The sequence below is a fragment of the Chenopodium quinoa genome, unplaced genomic scaffold (assembly GCF_001683475.1).
Source record: "Chenopodium quinoa cultivar QQ74 unplaced genomic scaffold, ASM168347v1, whole genome shotgun sequence".
NCBI classification, from domain to species: Eukaryota; Viridiplantae; Streptophyta; class Magnoliopsida; order Caryophyllales; family Amaranthaceae; genus Chenopodium; species Chenopodium quinoa.
The window spans coordinates 12,026,857-12,044,047 of NW_018745024.1; the positions used below are offsets into that span (position 1 = coordinate 12,026,857).

General features: G+C 34.1%; 3 protein-coding genes across 4 annotated transcripts; 1 reads left to right on the forward strand and 2 right to left on the reverse strand.

Annotated features, from left to right (window-relative positions):
- Positions 1 to 3,763: 3,763 nt before the first annotated feature.
- LOC110708763 (universal stress protein A-like protein) lies at positions 3,764 to 5,878 on the forward strand. 2 transcript variants are annotated; one of them, XM_021886981.1, is made up of 4 exons: positions 3,764 to 4,242; positions 4,731 to 4,798; positions 5,126 to 5,244; positions 5,509 to 5,878. In XM_021886981.1, the coding sequence occupies exons 1-4, from the start codon at positions 4,029 to 4,031 to the stop codon at positions 5,585 to 5,587; spliced, it is 480 nt and encodes a 159-aa protein (XP_021742673.1). In that variant the 5' UTR covers positions 3,764 to 4,028; the 3' UTR covers positions 5,588 to 5,878. The 2 variants fall into 2 exon arrangements, with proteins under 2 accessions (XP_021742673.1, XP_021742672.1); XM_021886980.1 differs by having other exon boundaries at positions 3,766 to 4,242; positions 4,695 to 4,798.
- A 320-nt stretch (positions 5,879 to 6,198) lies between these two features.
- LOC110708762 (calreticulin-like) lies at positions 6,199 to 10,611 on the reverse strand. Its single transcript, XM_021886979.1, has 14 exons — positions 10,433 to 10,611; positions 9,245 to 9,352; positions 8,959 to 9,151; positions 8,586 to 8,844; positions 8,433 to 8,489; positions 8,266 to 8,313; positions 8,098 to 8,184; positions 7,953 to 8,010; positions 7,776 to 7,843; positions 7,591 to 7,686; positions 7,448 to 7,495; positions 6,794 to 6,823; positions 6,612 to 6,692; positions 6,199 to 6,514 (listed from the first exon to the last, which is right to left on the reverse strand). Exons 1-14 carry the CDS (start codon positions 10,608 to 10,610, stop codon positions 6,503 to 6,505), a joined length of 1,323 nt encoding a protein of 440 aa, XP_021742671.1. The 5' UTR covers position 10,611; the 3' UTR covers positions 6,199 to 6,502.
- A 1,215-nt stretch (positions 10,612 to 11,826) lies between these two features.
- LOC110708962 (RNA pseudouridine synthase 1-like) lies at positions 11,827 to 16,964 on the reverse strand (the record flags this gene model as incomplete). Its single annotated transcript, XM_021887191.1, has 3 exons — positions 11,827 to 13,004; positions 13,703 to 15,089; positions 16,589 to 16,964. Coding segments are annotated over 2 exons (1,053 nt in total), but the record flags the coding sequence as incomplete, so codon positions are not given.
- Positions 16,965 to 17,191: the final 227 nt, after the last annotated feature.

Here is a 17,191-nt window from a genome sequence, read left to right on the forward strand (position 1 = left end):
GTATTTAAGTCATAACTTTCTTGATATAACTCGGATTTGGTCTTATAATATATCGTTGGAAAGCTATTTTTAAGCCCTATCCAATTAAACACTTATTGGACCCATATCATGGACCAAAATAAACTGCATTTGACGTTTTTCATAAATAGGATACGAAATGAAAGATTTTCGAAATAATAAATGAATTATTTTTATTAAAACATATTAGAAAAACAGGAGAATTTATGACTCTTCAACATTTCGCCTCGCTCAATATTCAATTACGTAAAAAGTACTTATCACTGGGTTTGGTTTTTGGAGAAACACAATCAGGTGTCTACAATTTGGAATATTAAAAGAGAATTTTTATTATGGTTCATATAAATTTTTATTGATGCTATAAGCATGAGGAAAGAGTTACTTAAGTGTCTAAGGAATCGAGGATTAAATTACATTTTGGTGCCTAAGTGCACGTAAGGTGTTTCCAACATCGAGGGATATGATTTGTGGTGCATTATGCGTTTACGGTGTCTATGACACCGAGGTAGATTAAAAAAAAGTTCAAAATTAAAGATTATGTGGTCACTAATTTTACTTGGTTGCTTGAATGGTATTGATCATTGTTATTGCTTTGGTTTGTGAGTCATCACCAAGTCAAATACACATGTAAATAACGTAAAGTGAAAGAGGTTACGCACCAAAAATCTTGGAACGTATATACCTTGAGTCTGAAATATATGGCCGGGCAAGGCAGAAGAAAGAAAATAAGTCTTCGCCTGAAAGGCGCCCGATCGGGCGCGGACTCTTTCTCACCAAAAGGCGGGCCCAGCTGAGCAAAGTCTGCGTGTTTTTGAATGGGATTTTGATGTTTTTATAGCTTTTTTTAATTAGGATGGTTTAGCTTAAGTATAACTACGTAAGTTAGAAACAACTACCTCTTCTCATTAGTTAATTTCTCATATTTTAGTTTTAAGCTTTGGATTATTACTCTTGTTCTCTCTCTACACTTTTGGTTTATGCAATTCATTATTTCCGTTTACTTTGGCAACAATTTCTTTCCCTTTTATTTTCAATGATTTAATTGCTTTGATTAATCATGTCTTGTTTATTTGCTTTGCTTAGTTTAGATTTTAATATGTGTGATTCGATTTATTTCTAGGGTTGTGGGGATCCATAAATAATATGAAGGGGTGAATTATTATCGTTGATTTTCAATTCTTTGATTAATTTAATTCTATGCAATTAAATTAGGATAAAATAAATTAATTAAATACAAAATATTATCTTTTGATATTAGGAATTTTATCTAACATTTTAAAACTAATATAATAACAATTTTAATCACATAAATATGAAGATTTTTTTTTTTAAAAAAAATACTCATAAATATGAAGATATTTTTTTTTTTAAAAAAAAATACTAACAAACCGTGCATCGCGCATCGCACGGGCTTCATCTAGTTTCTAAATAATTGCAACACTTACTTTTAAATTATTTATAACTAGATGAAACCCGTGTGATGCGAGATATATAATTTTATAATATGTATATATATATATATATATACTAGTTTTGTACCCGTGCGATGCCCGGGTTGTTTATTGAATTTTAAGATAAATTTTTAATCTATATGTCAAATTTTAAAACATATCATTGATCAAAATTAGTTAGGAATTGATGTGTTTTTGTGATGATTTAAACTATATAGTAGGCATGTAATGACTAATAATAATAACATTGGGTGAAAAACATTTCTTGACCCGTAACCTGAAATAATGACCATATCCGAAATGACTCGTGACCCGACCCGATTGACAGGTCTACACACGGTAATAAAATTATATTAGATTGTAAAGTATATTGTTTTAATTGATTAGAATATATTATAATTAATGGATGTGGTGCATTTTGAGCTAATTCCTTTGATCCAAAAAAATACTATGATACAAAAAATAAATTTATATGATAATTTACGAGTGATATAATTTTTTTTAATAAAATTATAATTTAATTGTACATATGAAATATTGGTACTTTATCAAAAATAAAACTCTAAACTAACAATTTTATCCTAAAATTCTATCCAAATTTGATTGAAAATAGAATTCTAAATTAACTTTTTTTTTTAATCCTACAAATTGAATTCTATATAACTCTATCCTACGTAGCACGACACTTGGCGAAAAGTTGGAACCCCAAGTGTCGCTATCTCGTCGCATGGCTAAAAGTTTAGCTTTATATATATATATATATACATCGCACGGGTTTAATCTAGTTATATATAATTACCATCATTAATGGTCAATGTCGTGCATTGACTCTATCATAAAAAAATACTCGTACAACTTTGTATTAAGGAGTCTCCATTCTCCAACAATTAGCCTAATATACATACATTATTGTAATAATTTACATTATATTATTTTTATCTTTTTTTTGTTAAAAAAAAATAATAAAATAAAATAAAAATTTACAAGAACAACCTTGCCGTTAAATTCTATTGTTTATTCTCTAGCATCCTAGGTCATGATCCTCCACTTTGTCAAACCATTCGATCTGATTTCTAAACTTCCAAGTTGTATGCCAGTTTCTTTGACGGGTGGTCATAAATCTACGTTCTAGAATATCAACACATCGCTTATATTCGACCCAAACTCCCAAAGTCTTATAAGGTCTCAAACAAGCAAGTTGTTGAATTTATTCCTCAACTCAAACTTTGGTCCTTTGGAAACCTATCAACTAATTTCACTACTTTTGCTATTTTCAATAATGCATGTATTGTTTTATATATGGGACTAGCAGTCTAGCATTGAAGGCTATATGGTGATTTATGAAGCTCTACACTTCTACACTTTTTGAAATATGAGAGTAGAATCATTATTTTAAAATATGCTCCGTAATATCTTATTTTTTAAAAAAGGTGAATACAAATTTAGTGATTTACAAATTTCACTTATTGACATTATCTTAAAATATGAACTTATACTCTTAAAATGACATATGAACATAATTTTTTATTTATTTATTTATTTATTTTTGTATCGATTATTATAAATATTTAAAAAATTTATACTTGTAGAATTAATTTACTTGGATTTCACTTTCCTCAAAATTGAACTTATGTAAATTGTTAGACTTGAACTTATTTTATCAAAACTACTAGAGCCTTGCACCCTTTTTTTTTAACAACCAAATCATAGACAAACCCTGCACTTACTATAACTCCTTACTTATTTAGCCTTGAACTATTTGTGCTTATGTTATTGAATAAAAATATAAAATTTTATTGTATGTATAAATTGAAAATGGGTAGCCAACAAGCCAGTCTTTTACTAGTCCCATCCATGAAATTAAATCAATCAAAACTTATTTTGTTTATAATAATTAATAACTACATAATACATACTTCGTAGGTACAAACTAAAAAATTGGACATAATCTCGATAAGAGTACGTATTTTATATGATCAATAATAAATCAATCTTGGTAACTTATACAAAGTAGTGAGGTACTAGTTAAATATTTTTTGACTTCTAAACAAAAGAAAAAGCCCGCAAACCACAAAATACCACCACCAGAATTCCTCAAAGGTAAACCAATATAATTAATATATACTTGTAGCTGTTTTCATAAGCCATCTTTCAACATACTTTCAAGACCTACCTGTATTTTATAAACCACAAAAGCAAAATGTGGGCTCTAAATTTAATACCGTTTCTTAATTAATATAAAGGTTACATTTTGTTATAATTCTTTCATGCAAATGATGCAATCTTTATGCTTTCTACGTCTTTTGACACCATAAAAATAAATAAAATTCGATTCTTCAACATTAGAATAATAAACGGCCCTTCTGTTTTGAAAAGTTACCTCTTCCAGAAAAACCATTTACTTTTATCTTCCAACGACATATCGTTCTACATACAAAGAGTATATTCCATTTTCCAAAACCATATTATATAAACTCAATTCATCAATATAATTTGTCACAACACCATACATAAAAATAAACCATAGTATTTTAACCATTCACTAAATTAACATTTGGAATGGGTAGTGATGATGTCGTCGTAGTTGCGGATGGCCGAGATGGCGAGGCGAGGAAGATAGTGGTGGCCGTGGATGAGAGTGAGGAGAGCATGTACGCTTTGTCATGGTGCCTTAACAACATCGTTCAAGGACAACCGCGAAATTGTAAAGATGCCCTTGTACTCCTACATGCCAAGCGGCCTACTGTTGTGTACCCTGGCTTGGATAGCTCAGGTATTATCTCATCATCAGATCATCGTCTCAAAATATATATTATAGAATATAGGTCATCTATATATATTCAGTTAATCTTGATGATCGCCTGTGCTAGTAAATTTAAATATTTAATTTACGGTTTATTTTTTTTTGGTGAAGTTAATTTATGGTTTATAACTCTATTGAAAATCTATAACTTTGACTCTATTGATATGCCTAATTGGGTGGGCATCATGCCATTATGATGAAAGGTCTCTAGCTATAAAATCCTATTTTGTTTGGTACAAAGTTAAAGACCAGTCCTCTGATAATATAAAGAAATTGTGGAGTAATAATTTTGTTAAAAGCTTCTTTTTTAGCACTTATTTTTGTACTTGTATTATACTTCGTATATATTATTGTTGAATTCTACAAATGTGAAATATGTGAAGTATATATTTTCTTTTAATTGTTTACTGTTGAATACCCAGCATATTTGAGCTCTCATGATGCTTTATCATCACTAGATAGACGGGACAACGAAATGGCATGTTGGATCCTTCAGAAGGCCGATAAGCTTTGTGCGGAGCATGATGTGAGTGATTTGGCCTTCCTACTTCAATTCACTCTCTAGCGTTCAATCTTCTAGTATTATTACTTTAGCGAAACTTGATTTGCAATAATATTCACCATACTCGTGTAGTCGTGTTTATAGTTGTGTTAGTCATCGCAAACATTTTTGTTATAAACACTAGTTTAGGGTCTGCTGTTCTCATTCGTTTATTTTCAGTTCAGTTCAGTTCAATTCAATTCCTAATTTCCTTCTCTTATAAAATATTCAGTCAGTTCAGCTAATTTCAGTCTATTAGAACAGACCCTTAGTTTTAATTTTCTTATGCAAAAAAATTATTCTTTTTCCTAGGTGAAAGTCGAGAAAAAAGTAGAAGAAGGGGATCCAGGGGATGTGATATGTGAGATGGTGAATGTTTTGAAGGCGGACTTGCTTATCATGGGAAGCCATGGGTATAGTCAACTGACCAGGTATACAATAAAAACGTCGTTTTGCAAACTTAATATCTTCAATTTTATTTCTGACCTTTTTCTTACACAAAAAAACGTTGTGATGCCAACTTTTTTTTTTTTTAAACCCAAAAAAAAAAAAAAAAAAAGAAAAGAAAAAAGTTGGCATCAAACGTTTAAATGCCAACTTATTAACTTCTATTTTGGAAATTTTGTTCATTTTATAGTAGCTTGTTCATTTAAATGCTTCATTTATTGTGTAATGGGTATACAAATGAATGACAGGTCGATATTGAGGAGTGTGAGCCATCACTGCGTCCAAAATGCGAGCTGCCCTGTTTTAGTTGTTAAGATGCCAAAATAAAATGCCCTCGTCTTGGCTATGCGACCAAAAGAGAATACGTACCATTAATTTCATCTATATATGTTGCAATTGTCAATGCTAAGATCGATGTTAACCGTAACAAACACCCCCTCCCCCGATAGTAAAAAAACTAGTCAAGGACTTCAATTGCGCCCGCGCATCTATTATACAGTTGTACAAGTATGCTCTTCAATTTTTTCTTCAAGTGAGCTATACGTCATACTATTTTTGTATAATCTTCTTCTTATGCCCAAAGATTGAGCCAAATTATGAAATTGTTATACTAGTCCATGCCATTTGTCAAGGAAATCATGCTGCTGCTAGCCTGCTACTGCTGCTGCTAATAATAATAACAGTCCCGTTGATTGTTATTACAAGGGATAATAAGAGCACAAAATTACTTCCTGAAGTGCTAAATCAAATCTTGTAAATCAGACTGCTGCAATTTTATTTCTACTACGTAAAAGAAAAACAAGAAACATCAAAAGATCTTTTCACAGGGATAACACCTACCCTCAACGGAATTACTAGCTGATAATAGGACCTTCTTGAGCTAAACATAATGAGGTATTGCTAGGGACGTAAAAGAGATATGAAAAGAATTATACCAGTAAAAGAGAGATGAAACGAATTAGACATAACTCAGCTCATTTACCATTCCAGAATCTCTATATAATTTTTAATATATTACGAAAAACTGGAAATTTTTTTGGCCTTCAGCTATTATCCACCAAATACAGCCTAATTGAGATAAACCAATCTGTCATATAGGCCTTTAACTTGGTGTCATTTGAATCTACTACCAAAAACCTACGCTAAAAGTTGACATTTGACAAGAGAAAAATGCCAGCGAACAATGAGCCTGAATTAAAAAATTTAAGATCCTCGTCTAAAGACTTCATATTGCTCTGCTCCTCAAAGTTCATCCTGTAAAACACACAACAAAAATGACCGATATTAAGAAATAAAGCATAATGTCAGCACCGTAGTGCAATATACAGAGGAAATTTATCAAAGGACATACATGCTTGTCTTCATCCTTGTCATCTGACTTGTCAGCATCGGCATCAGAGTCGTCAGCATCAGCTTCGTCTTCATCCTCGGCCTGGAGAAACCATGAAAAAATAAGGGGCTTGCACACTAACATATTTCTCAAGAAAGAATTGAAAAGTATACTCAGACTAGAGATTTAATTTTAATACTTACATCAGAATCAACAGGGCTGTCCTTGGTTTCCTGCTTGGAGTATCAAAATTGAGTCAGTATACATATATAATTCATGTGATAATGAAAAGAATAATCATCGCACCACCATGACAACCATACAGGAAAACAATCCACAACATCAAGCCAAACACAGGCCAGTGGCATTGAGGCATCCTGATTTCTAACCAATCATGAATTCACAAATTAATTTGAAAAGATTCAATAGCATTATTAGTGACATGAGGTTTTAAAGACCTGAGACAATATGTTGGTTTTTCATTGACAGTGTAACTAAATTGGACAATAAACTAATAATCAACTGCATCCTGATTTCTAACCAATCATGAATTTCACAAATTAATTTGAAAAGATTCAATAGCATTATTAGTGACATGAGGTTTTAAAGACCTGAGACAATATGTTGGTTTTTCATTGACAGTGTAACTAAATTGGACAATAAACTAATAATCAACTGCATGTTCCCTTCTACTTTATTACTGGTTACGATTCTTACGAACATGTAATGGTGTTCAGAAGAGACACGAAAGAGATGTCACAAGGATATAGACTAAGAAGCTTCAACCACAATACACATTAAAAAAAAAAAACAAAAATATTTGAAATAAAACAATAAAAAAAATACAATACTCATACCTCTTCTTCTCTCTTCTTCTCAGCCTCCTCAAAAGCAGCCTTCTCAGCCTGCAAAGATATGCAAAACATGTCAGATAACTCAAATACAAAGACTAAAGTACTGAAATTAATCGCTTCCTAACTTGAGAAGCAGGCCAACTTACATCCTTTTGCTTGCCCCAGGTCTCTTCAGCCAACTGTTTTGCATACTCAGGGTCATCAGAGACCAAGACATTGTCAAAGAGTGTGCCAGATTTAACCTGAAAAATATCACTCACTTCATGAATATGCTTATTATAATAGCATCGAGCAAGTATCACATTCAACACTGGAAAAGAACTAAAGTTACCTGCCACAACTCAACACCAACATATCTGAGGTTGGGGTAAACATAGAGTTCTGGGTCATCCTTGAATTCTGAAACATGGAAGTAACTTGATCAGATTTCTACTTCAATTCACATGATTCTGGCCACCAAAAAAAGCAAGGGGTGATGACGACATAGAAGTGAGAACAAGGTGCAAACCTGGGTTGTCAATCAAAGGTGCCTTCCACTTGCCTTTGTAGTTGGGGTTCTTGATTTTCTGCAATCAACATATATAACTTGTTAACTATAAGCAATGCCAATCATTAATTACAGAAAGATTTGACAGTTAAGAGAAGGAACAAACCTTTGCCTTCCATGGACCCTTGTACTCAGGGTTTGGAATGGTTGGGGTAGTCCACTCACCATCTTCCTCATCATCCCAGTCCTCTGGCTGAAAATCATATGACATCTCAGCATATCCAATTGCAAAGTCTCACTTTTTACATTTTACAGTGATTTAAACACACATTACCTTCTTAGCATCAGCATCGGGAATTTCTTTTGGGATGTCATCATAACCCTAAAAAAACCAAGGGACTTGATAAGTTCATCATTTCAACATGAAAATAAATTTCGGCAATCTCATTATCATCCAGTATCAAATGGGAGGAAGGAGGAACAGAAAATTAATATAAATACCTCTGGTTTCTTGTCTTCAGGGTCAGGAATGTACTCCTTGTCATCCCAGTCCTCCGGCTAAAATCACACAATATCAGATTAATTAGTATAAATTGTAGGCCATCCAAATGGAACTGGAAGATCAAATTACGATTTTTCTCAGAAAGTAAATACCTTTTTAGCCTCAGGGTCCTTGATCTTCTTAGGAGGAAGTAGATCCCAGTCATCGTAAAGACTACCAGTTTGTTTCTCCTGGTTGTCGATAAGAATGCTGTATGTAGCATCTGGGCGGAGAATGAAGGTGTAAACATGAGTCAGCTGGTCAGTCTCACAAGGGACATCTTTCTTGATCAAGTGATTTGTTTCATTGCGGTTAAGAATGGCATGTACTTTCTTAGTGCTGTAGCCACAGATATCAGGACCAAACATAATGCTGCAACAACAACAACAACAAATATTACATTTCAAATCAGTAAAATTTAACACTTAAAAACAAAAGCAACAATGCAAAAGCACAGTCCTTTAGCAATGGAACAAAAATAGATACCTGTATGGGGTATCCCCACCGAATTTCTTCTGGTCAACTTCACCACTGAGTAGCTTCATGTAACCACCTCCACAATCAAGCTTCTGTTCATGCTTAACAGAAAATTGGAAGACTAGGGTTTTATCCTTGTTGCTGAATTCTGGGAATTCAGCAGAGATAGCGTAAAATCTGTAGTCCTCGCTAGTTTGGATACCTGTAACACATGGGTAAAAGAAGTTATAACTTAAGTAGCAAAACAAGAAGCCAAATGCTCGGATATACTGGAGAATATATCATCAAAGAATACCTTTGTCATTTGCATCTCCATTCCATTTGCCGGATGTATAATTCCATTCTCCAGCCATGCTTTCGTCCTTCTTCCAGTCAGATTTGACCCAACGACTCTCCCATCCATCTAGATTAGCCAAAAGAAATGAAATTAATACAAGAGAAAAACTCAAGATACAAAGTTCTCAACAACTCAATGCCTTTAGAATATCATATCCATGCTTGTAACTAAACTTTCACGTCTTTATAAGGGATCAAGGGAGATCACAATCCAGTGTATGGTGATTTTGTGAGAAATTTGGTGATCACATGGTCATAGCTAAGCTAACAACCTTATAGTACTAAATAAAAGTGTCACACAAAGTATGCAGGGAAAATCAAACTTCCATTATCAATCTTCTAAGACCTGATTCACCTTGAAAATGTACTCTGACTTTTAATTCAACCTCAACATCCTCAAGTACTCATCTCGGATCCTCAACACAGTCTTATATGAGTACGGAGTGCCAACATTTAAGTAGGTCTGAGCAATCGGCATCAAGCCAAAACAGTCATTTTAATTGAAACACTTAAAATAAACCTTAAGATACAAAGGCAGTGCATCGGTTGTCCATACATACACCATAACACCGATACCGGATACACCATACACCAATTCTGTGTCATTTCTCATAAATATGCCTAGTTCATGTAGACACTTCACTCTAAACAGACAAAGACAACTCAGTGACACTCTGATTCAACAATTATAATTCGTTGACTAATTTACAATTCACTTAAGTCATTTTCATTCATTTAGAAATTCAGAAATTACATAATCAGCTGCAAAATACAATAGATAGATCACATTCTGCACGGATCTAAAAAAATTCGAACAATCAAACAAAATCAGATCCATACACAATCATTTCAAAAAACACATCAATCTTATCAAATTAAGAATCACATCAACAATAATTAAAATAGCGTATGATACATACAAAATCAAGCCAAATTAGACACTAAAGCAGGCGTCATTTCATCAAATCAATCAACAAAATTCATGATCCGAATCAAAATTCAGCTAAATTCTAATCATTCAATCAATCAATCCAATCAGAAATCATGTAACAAACAACAAATTACAAATTTCAATATAAAAAAATCAAATCCAGAATCCAAATTAACAAATTGATACAACAGATAAAATGCAAGGAAGAGCGTATACCGTCGAAGCGTTCTTCAAAGAAGACTTTAGCAGAAGCAATGGCGAAGAGAGAGAGTACGACGAGGAGAGAGAAAGCGATAGGGTTGCGACGCCGAATCTCCATTGTAGCTAACTCTGAGGAGAGTGTGAAACGAGGAGAGAGAAAACTGAGGAAGGTGAGAAATGTAGAAATGACCATGAAATCAAGCCTAATTATATATAGGGGAAGTTTAGACTTTTTCTAACGAGTTTTTAATTTACACTTGGTTAGTCCTAAGTGGAAATTATTTTATGACGTGGTCCAATGACTATTTGACACGTTGGATACCAGTGTCATTGGGTTGACGTGTCGGATTCTTATTGGGAATTTACACGAGCTGGTTTGAGTGTGAAAGTATGTTAATGCCCTTGGTTTTTGGTGTTATTTACTGAAAGTGCCATTCGGTTGGCTTTTTGGGTTTTTTACTTCTGTTTTTGGGGTTTATTAAGAATAGTCACGTGAGATGCGCATGTGCACATTTATTGGTTTGGGATATTAAAGGAATGTACTTTTTTTTTTTTTTTTTTTTTTTTTTTTTTTTTTTTTGTGGAAATAAAGGATTGTATATTAATGTGGTGTTAATGAAAACTTAATGCAAAAAGTTTATGTGGGGCATACACAAATATAGTTTGGAAATTCAAATAGGTTGGTTTAAAGTAGATTAATACGGAGTATCATTATGCCTAAAATTTTACTTCAATTTGGTTTGGATTAGCTTAATTACAACGATAAATCATTCATCTTATCCCTGAAACAAACCATAAATAAGTAAAACGACCATAGATGAGGCAATGTCGTTTAAAAGGGGGTTGGGTAGGCCATGGTCTATTAATTTGATTATTACTCAAAAGTTATGTCTATAAGTTACGGCAAAATTGATATGGAATCATTTTGTGATCTAAAATCATACTTTTATATGATAGACATTCATGTCATTCGAATTATAAACATTAAAGTTTCGGTCAGATTAATGTCTTACGATGGTAATATATTAGTTTAACGAGTTAGATATAAGCATGAAATACATTCATTTGGATTGCTTAAAATAAAATTCTAGTTCCATGTTCCACTACTACCACGAGACATTAATCATAACAATAATATAACACCCTCTCCACCTAGTAAGGCCAGTGTATTCCGAGATCCTAAACAATATCCTAATTGTAAAGTGGACCAAGTGGTGTCTTTTTGAAGAAAAAAACAATCCTATTTTAGCAACTATCACCTCAACGTGACCTCATAAAATAATATGAAATTTTTTTGGGGTATTGATAGTTTGAATGTATGCTGAGTGAAATAAGAACATGCCCCAATCCTTACGTAAGTGAACTAGACCATTTCTGGATACTTAACTTTGAAGCCAAATAAAAGTACATTTTCATTAAAAAGTGACAATGATCTTATTGACAATAATTATTGCTTATTACTTTCTCTTTTTTCTTAAAATTTACATAATTTTTTAAATTCAAAACTTCTATCTAAAGTATCCATAAAACTATTATTATATATCTGCACTTTGGATGCAACTACTCTTTTAAAAATAAGATTAGTTTTCCTAGAGTAGTTTACCAATATTGGGTTCACAAAATGTAAGAAATCACATGGGATAAGCTTAAAAAACCAATTGAAGATGAGAATGATCTACATTTGCATTTTATGTGTTTTCTATTAGTGCATGTTACCTACTCTGACTTGGTAGCTAGTTTCTGTTAGAGGACAAATCGTGCAACGCCGAGGATGAACAATGGAATGACGGCCCTAGCTAATTTGATGGTTGAACGAGATGGTCATGGCCCTACGTTAGCCTAGATTAGCTTCAACTTCCTTATTGATCAATATGATGGCCAATGGTGCACAACTGCAATGAAATTGGCAACTTGATTAGCTTCTCGGTTTACGTGCTGACAATGTTGCCAAATAGCTGACTTTCATAAACCTTTGGTTGCACCCTGTTGCAGGATAATTACGTATTCTGCAGGATAGCAAATCAGCAATATTATATGCGGACTGCAAAGAATAGAGCAAACACCATAGATTCCACTGACATGAATCTGAGGACATTGCAGGGCCGGAGAGGTCCTTAAGAGGGAAGTCACTTGTAGTTAGTGTTGCACTGTTGCCAACAACAACCGCCTTGGGTGAATTTGACCCTTGTGGTCCCAGCATTTAGCCATTTAGGCATGATCCATAGAACAAGCCTGGTATCAGATGTATGTTTTCTAGATTTACTATATAATTGTGATTTATGAAAAAGAATTTCCAAATTTGTATGGGGCATCACTATAACTATAATTTGGTGTGCCTTACCTTTCCGATGACAGCAATTGTGTTGCCAGCAGCATCAAGAGCATACTCATAAGTCATGACTTCTAGCTAGTGCCCGTGCCCACCAACCCACCTTCCCCCAGCATTATCACCTATGGAAGAAACTTGGACCACAAGCATCAATAGCAGTTCCAATTAGTATTGGAGCAGGGAATGCCCCCAAAAAAAACATTGTATTTCGCTTACACACCAGCCAGAGTGCCAGACTGAAGCTAACATTAATAGTTCCTGCAATAACATACATGGATGTTGTGAGAGCCTGTAACAGAAATACAAAATTATAACAAGAAGCACTACAAAAAATGACATTCATATTGCTCTGTTCTGCATACATCAGCCACATCCTGCACTTGGCTGCAAATTAACAAAGAATAAGTAGTTTATGGCTTAGGGAGACAGCTCTCTTGTTTGTTTATTCAATGTATGCTTACAAAACCACTAATGAATACACTTACTAAAAAATCCTAACATCAAATTACTACGAAAACAACAAAAGAACGATTAGTTTTCGAGTTACGTTAGCTTATGTATGTCAAATGACCGCCCAAACACAAAGACTTGTCCTTCCATTCACCACCTGCTTTCAGCAGCAGACAGTATAAAAGATTATTTTCAAACAGTATGATTCCAAGTCCAGATAAAAATTAGAAAGAAAAAAAAAACATGTAAGATGGAATGCAAGAGGTATAACAGCAAACTTGCAATAAATTGATACCAACTGTATATTTTTGTCAAATAACCCTCATATGGTGATAAGGGTAATACATTAATGTGTTGAAATTGATTTTTCAAAATTCAGAATCAATTTCATACATATTAAGATTGACAATACATCATGCTTCAAAAGAGCACATGTAGCTATAATCTCTACAATAACAAGAGTTCTGTCATTCAAAGTGAAAAATGTAAGGATAACAAAAGCATACCCCTTCCAACACCCTGGCTTTTACCATCCTCTTCTACTCATCTCTGCAAGAAAAAGAACCAAGGTCTAAAGGTTGGCATTTTGCAAAGGAAAGCCTTAAATCTTCAAATGGAGAAGCTTCTACAGTTCTACCAGCAAAAACCACACATGAGAACAGCCCAGGAAAAGACAGGAAATATGGATGTATCAATTGTTGCAATAAATGGGCTGAAAGTAAGAGGCAACAGTCCTAATGTCCACTTTTGACTAGTTGCAAGATGTTTGCTATGAGCTACAATTGCCAATTTGTTTGCACTATTCTCAGACTGGTATTCTGTGTAAGAAATTCTCTGCATCCAGTACTCCCACAAAGTTGCTTCATTAAGAGGCCCAAACATACTTTGAGACATTTTTAAGAGCAATCAGAATTCAGAACGAATGAACGATGCCCCAGCCCATTGAGTCAATGCACTCAATTGGAACACGGAAACAAGGGTAGCTCACCAAATCAAGAGAATCTCAATAGCTCAAGTTGCATACATTGATACAAAGGCTTTTTCAGTCCATAATAAATAAGGGAAATTATTAGAAATGTGATTCCCATTCTAAAATGCACATTCCCAATCTAAACATCTCACGTCGACAGCAGACTGTCATTTGCATTACCAACCATGCTACTGATCAATGAAACTATCTCTTGGCATACAAATTGGCATGTGACTTGGTTCATCCTTACGTGTGATCTTCATGATTGCATGCTTGGGTTGCCCACAAAGGCAATGGTGCCTGAAATTTTACTGGAAGACCAGTAATAGGGTGTTCTAATGACAAACTCTCTGCATGAAGATTATGGACATCACAAATTTCCCCTTTCCACTTACAGACACCTTCATATTTTACATCTCCTATTATTGACAGTCCAAGGTACTGACAGTGCAACCTGATCTGATGTGTCCTTCCACTCTTTGGAAAAGCACGGACCAATATCTCATCCCTTCCGTGGTTAGCATCTGTTGATGATTTCTCCTCAACAACCACAACTTTTTCTAGATTTTCTGCACATTGGAATGACTCTTTAAAATGGACTACCCTATTTACTGATAATAACTCAAAAAGTGTCTCCATGTCCTTCACCACAGATCCACCAGGTAGTTTCCGACCAACATCTGACGCAGCATATACACGCCAAGCACCAAATTTAGATCTACCATGGCCAGATTTTAACCTGATTCTATCCCAATTTGGTGCAGACCCAACACAAAGAGCCATATAAGTTTTCTGAACCTTGTGATCAGTAAATGCCTTGACAAGCTTGGCAGCTACTTTGTGTAACTTGGTTATAACCATTACACCACTTGTATCACGATCCAACCTGTTAGCAAGATGTAACTCTGAAGCTTCAACTGAATCTGAAACAACCCGATGCAATTGCACAAAAGTTGAAATGATAACTGTTGGAACAACAAGTGTGTAGTGTGTGAATTTTGTGAAAAAACTCAAAGTCCCACATTGGTGGGAAATGAGAGTTTTACTCTCTTTATAATATAGAGAGTGGGCTAAAGGGGTGTGGCCCTTGGGCTACCCACATTTTGTGGAGAGGGAGGACCTATATGGTAAACCATATATCACACACACGCGCGCCGAACCGAACCGAGCCGGGCTGGGCTGGGTCGGGTTTGGGTTTGGGTTATTAAACAAACTTAATTTTTGTTACCGATTTGATTAATATTCAGTTACAAAACGTTTTACTGTTTTGGTTTAAATTTTTCCGTTACATTGCTTGATTCTCGTTGCTGTTTTACTGCTAAACGTTGCACCGTTACACTGATTTAATGCCTTGATTCTTGCTTAACGAATACACTAATTGCAGTAAACGTTGCTAATCTTTCTCCCGTTTTCATGCTTAAGCTGTTACGTATCTTTACCTATAAAAGGACGGTTCCAGCTTTGTTTTTAAAAACACGAAAAAAAATACAGAAAACCACTTTGCAAAATATATTTTCTCTTCCTCTCAAAACAGTCGAGCAGTTTCTTTCTGATTTTCTGGTGTTCCATTGTCCGGTGGTTCGGTGCAAAACCGCCGGTATTTTATACTTGTGAAAGACTGTTTTATCCTGGGGGCATCCGGTTTGGTACGAGCTGCTTGCACAAGTTTGAGGCAGTGCCGCGAATGTTCTAAAGAGAGCGACATAGTCCGCGACTCAGTCTTATTCTCGGTAACATTGTTCTTACTATTTTATTTGTGCAATTCCGTTTATAACAATAACGTTCAAAGCCTCAAAAGATTTACAATTTGGTTACATTTGTCATTGTCAATTTTACAAATTTTATTGCATCTGTCTGATTATATAAGCCCAGCTGCTCACTTGCAACGGCAAGCATCAGTATTTTACAGAATTCAAACTACACAAGCAACAATCTTCAGCAACAATTTTCCAATTACCAACAGTTCTTAGAATAGCTTATCTTGCAAAACTCAAAAGAGTCACAACAATTCTTACTTATTATGGAGTACTAATGAACTATATATTAGAAGTTGACATCTCTAAAATCTAGGTCCAAACTACCTAAGCAAGCATGTTATTCCTATTTCCTCACTTTAATAGCCTAATAGATTCACTTAAAATTTTGTAAACAATTCTTTCTTTGCTACATGCTACTTACATTAAAATCAAAATAAATAAAACTTCCAAGTTTCATGCCCATTTTCTTAGATTCATTCCATCACCAAACAAGTTGTATTCAATCAAACATTTCATAAATCTATCATTCTCTAACATAATAAAATGCAAATTAAATCTAATTCAAACAGTTTCAGTATATTCAATAACAATCTCATGAATTTCATAAAAAAAGAATTCAAATTTGCCACGTTAAATAAACTAATTCAAAGTAAAGATCAACGAACCAGAAGATTGTTGAAGAAGACGAGGGACAGAAGACAGGACAGTCTCACAGTAAATCCCAGAGGGTTTATTAACAACAAGCAACCATTGATCCTCGAAGATGACGTCATCTCTGGAGAGAGAGAAATTGGTGGCCTTTGAAGAAGCAGCCATTGCTCTGCTAAGCTCAATTTCCTTAGAAATTAGAGGTAATGGTGGGGATAATGGAGTTGGGTAAGAGGAAATTGATGGATTTTTTGGGTCATTTGGTAAATGGGTTTCTTCCATTGAAGTTGAATTTGATTGTTGTGGGGTTTCAATTGACATTGAAATTTGTGGGGTTGATTGAGATAAGTGTATGATTAGGGAGAGTTTGATGTGGTGCAACCGTGCAAGAGTTTAGAAGGTAGAGGGTGAGTGAAGCAACGAGGATTGGAGAGCATCACAGAATACACATTACGAAGCCCAAACGAAGGAACAAGATTTCAAGAGGTCTACTTAATTCTTATACTAGGTTTGTTTTTTTTTTTTTTTTTTTTTTTTAAATAGAAAAATGAGAAATGTGATTAATTAAGGACAGTGTCTATCAATACATAAGGTATCTTCTTGTTTGGAGCGTGATTTTC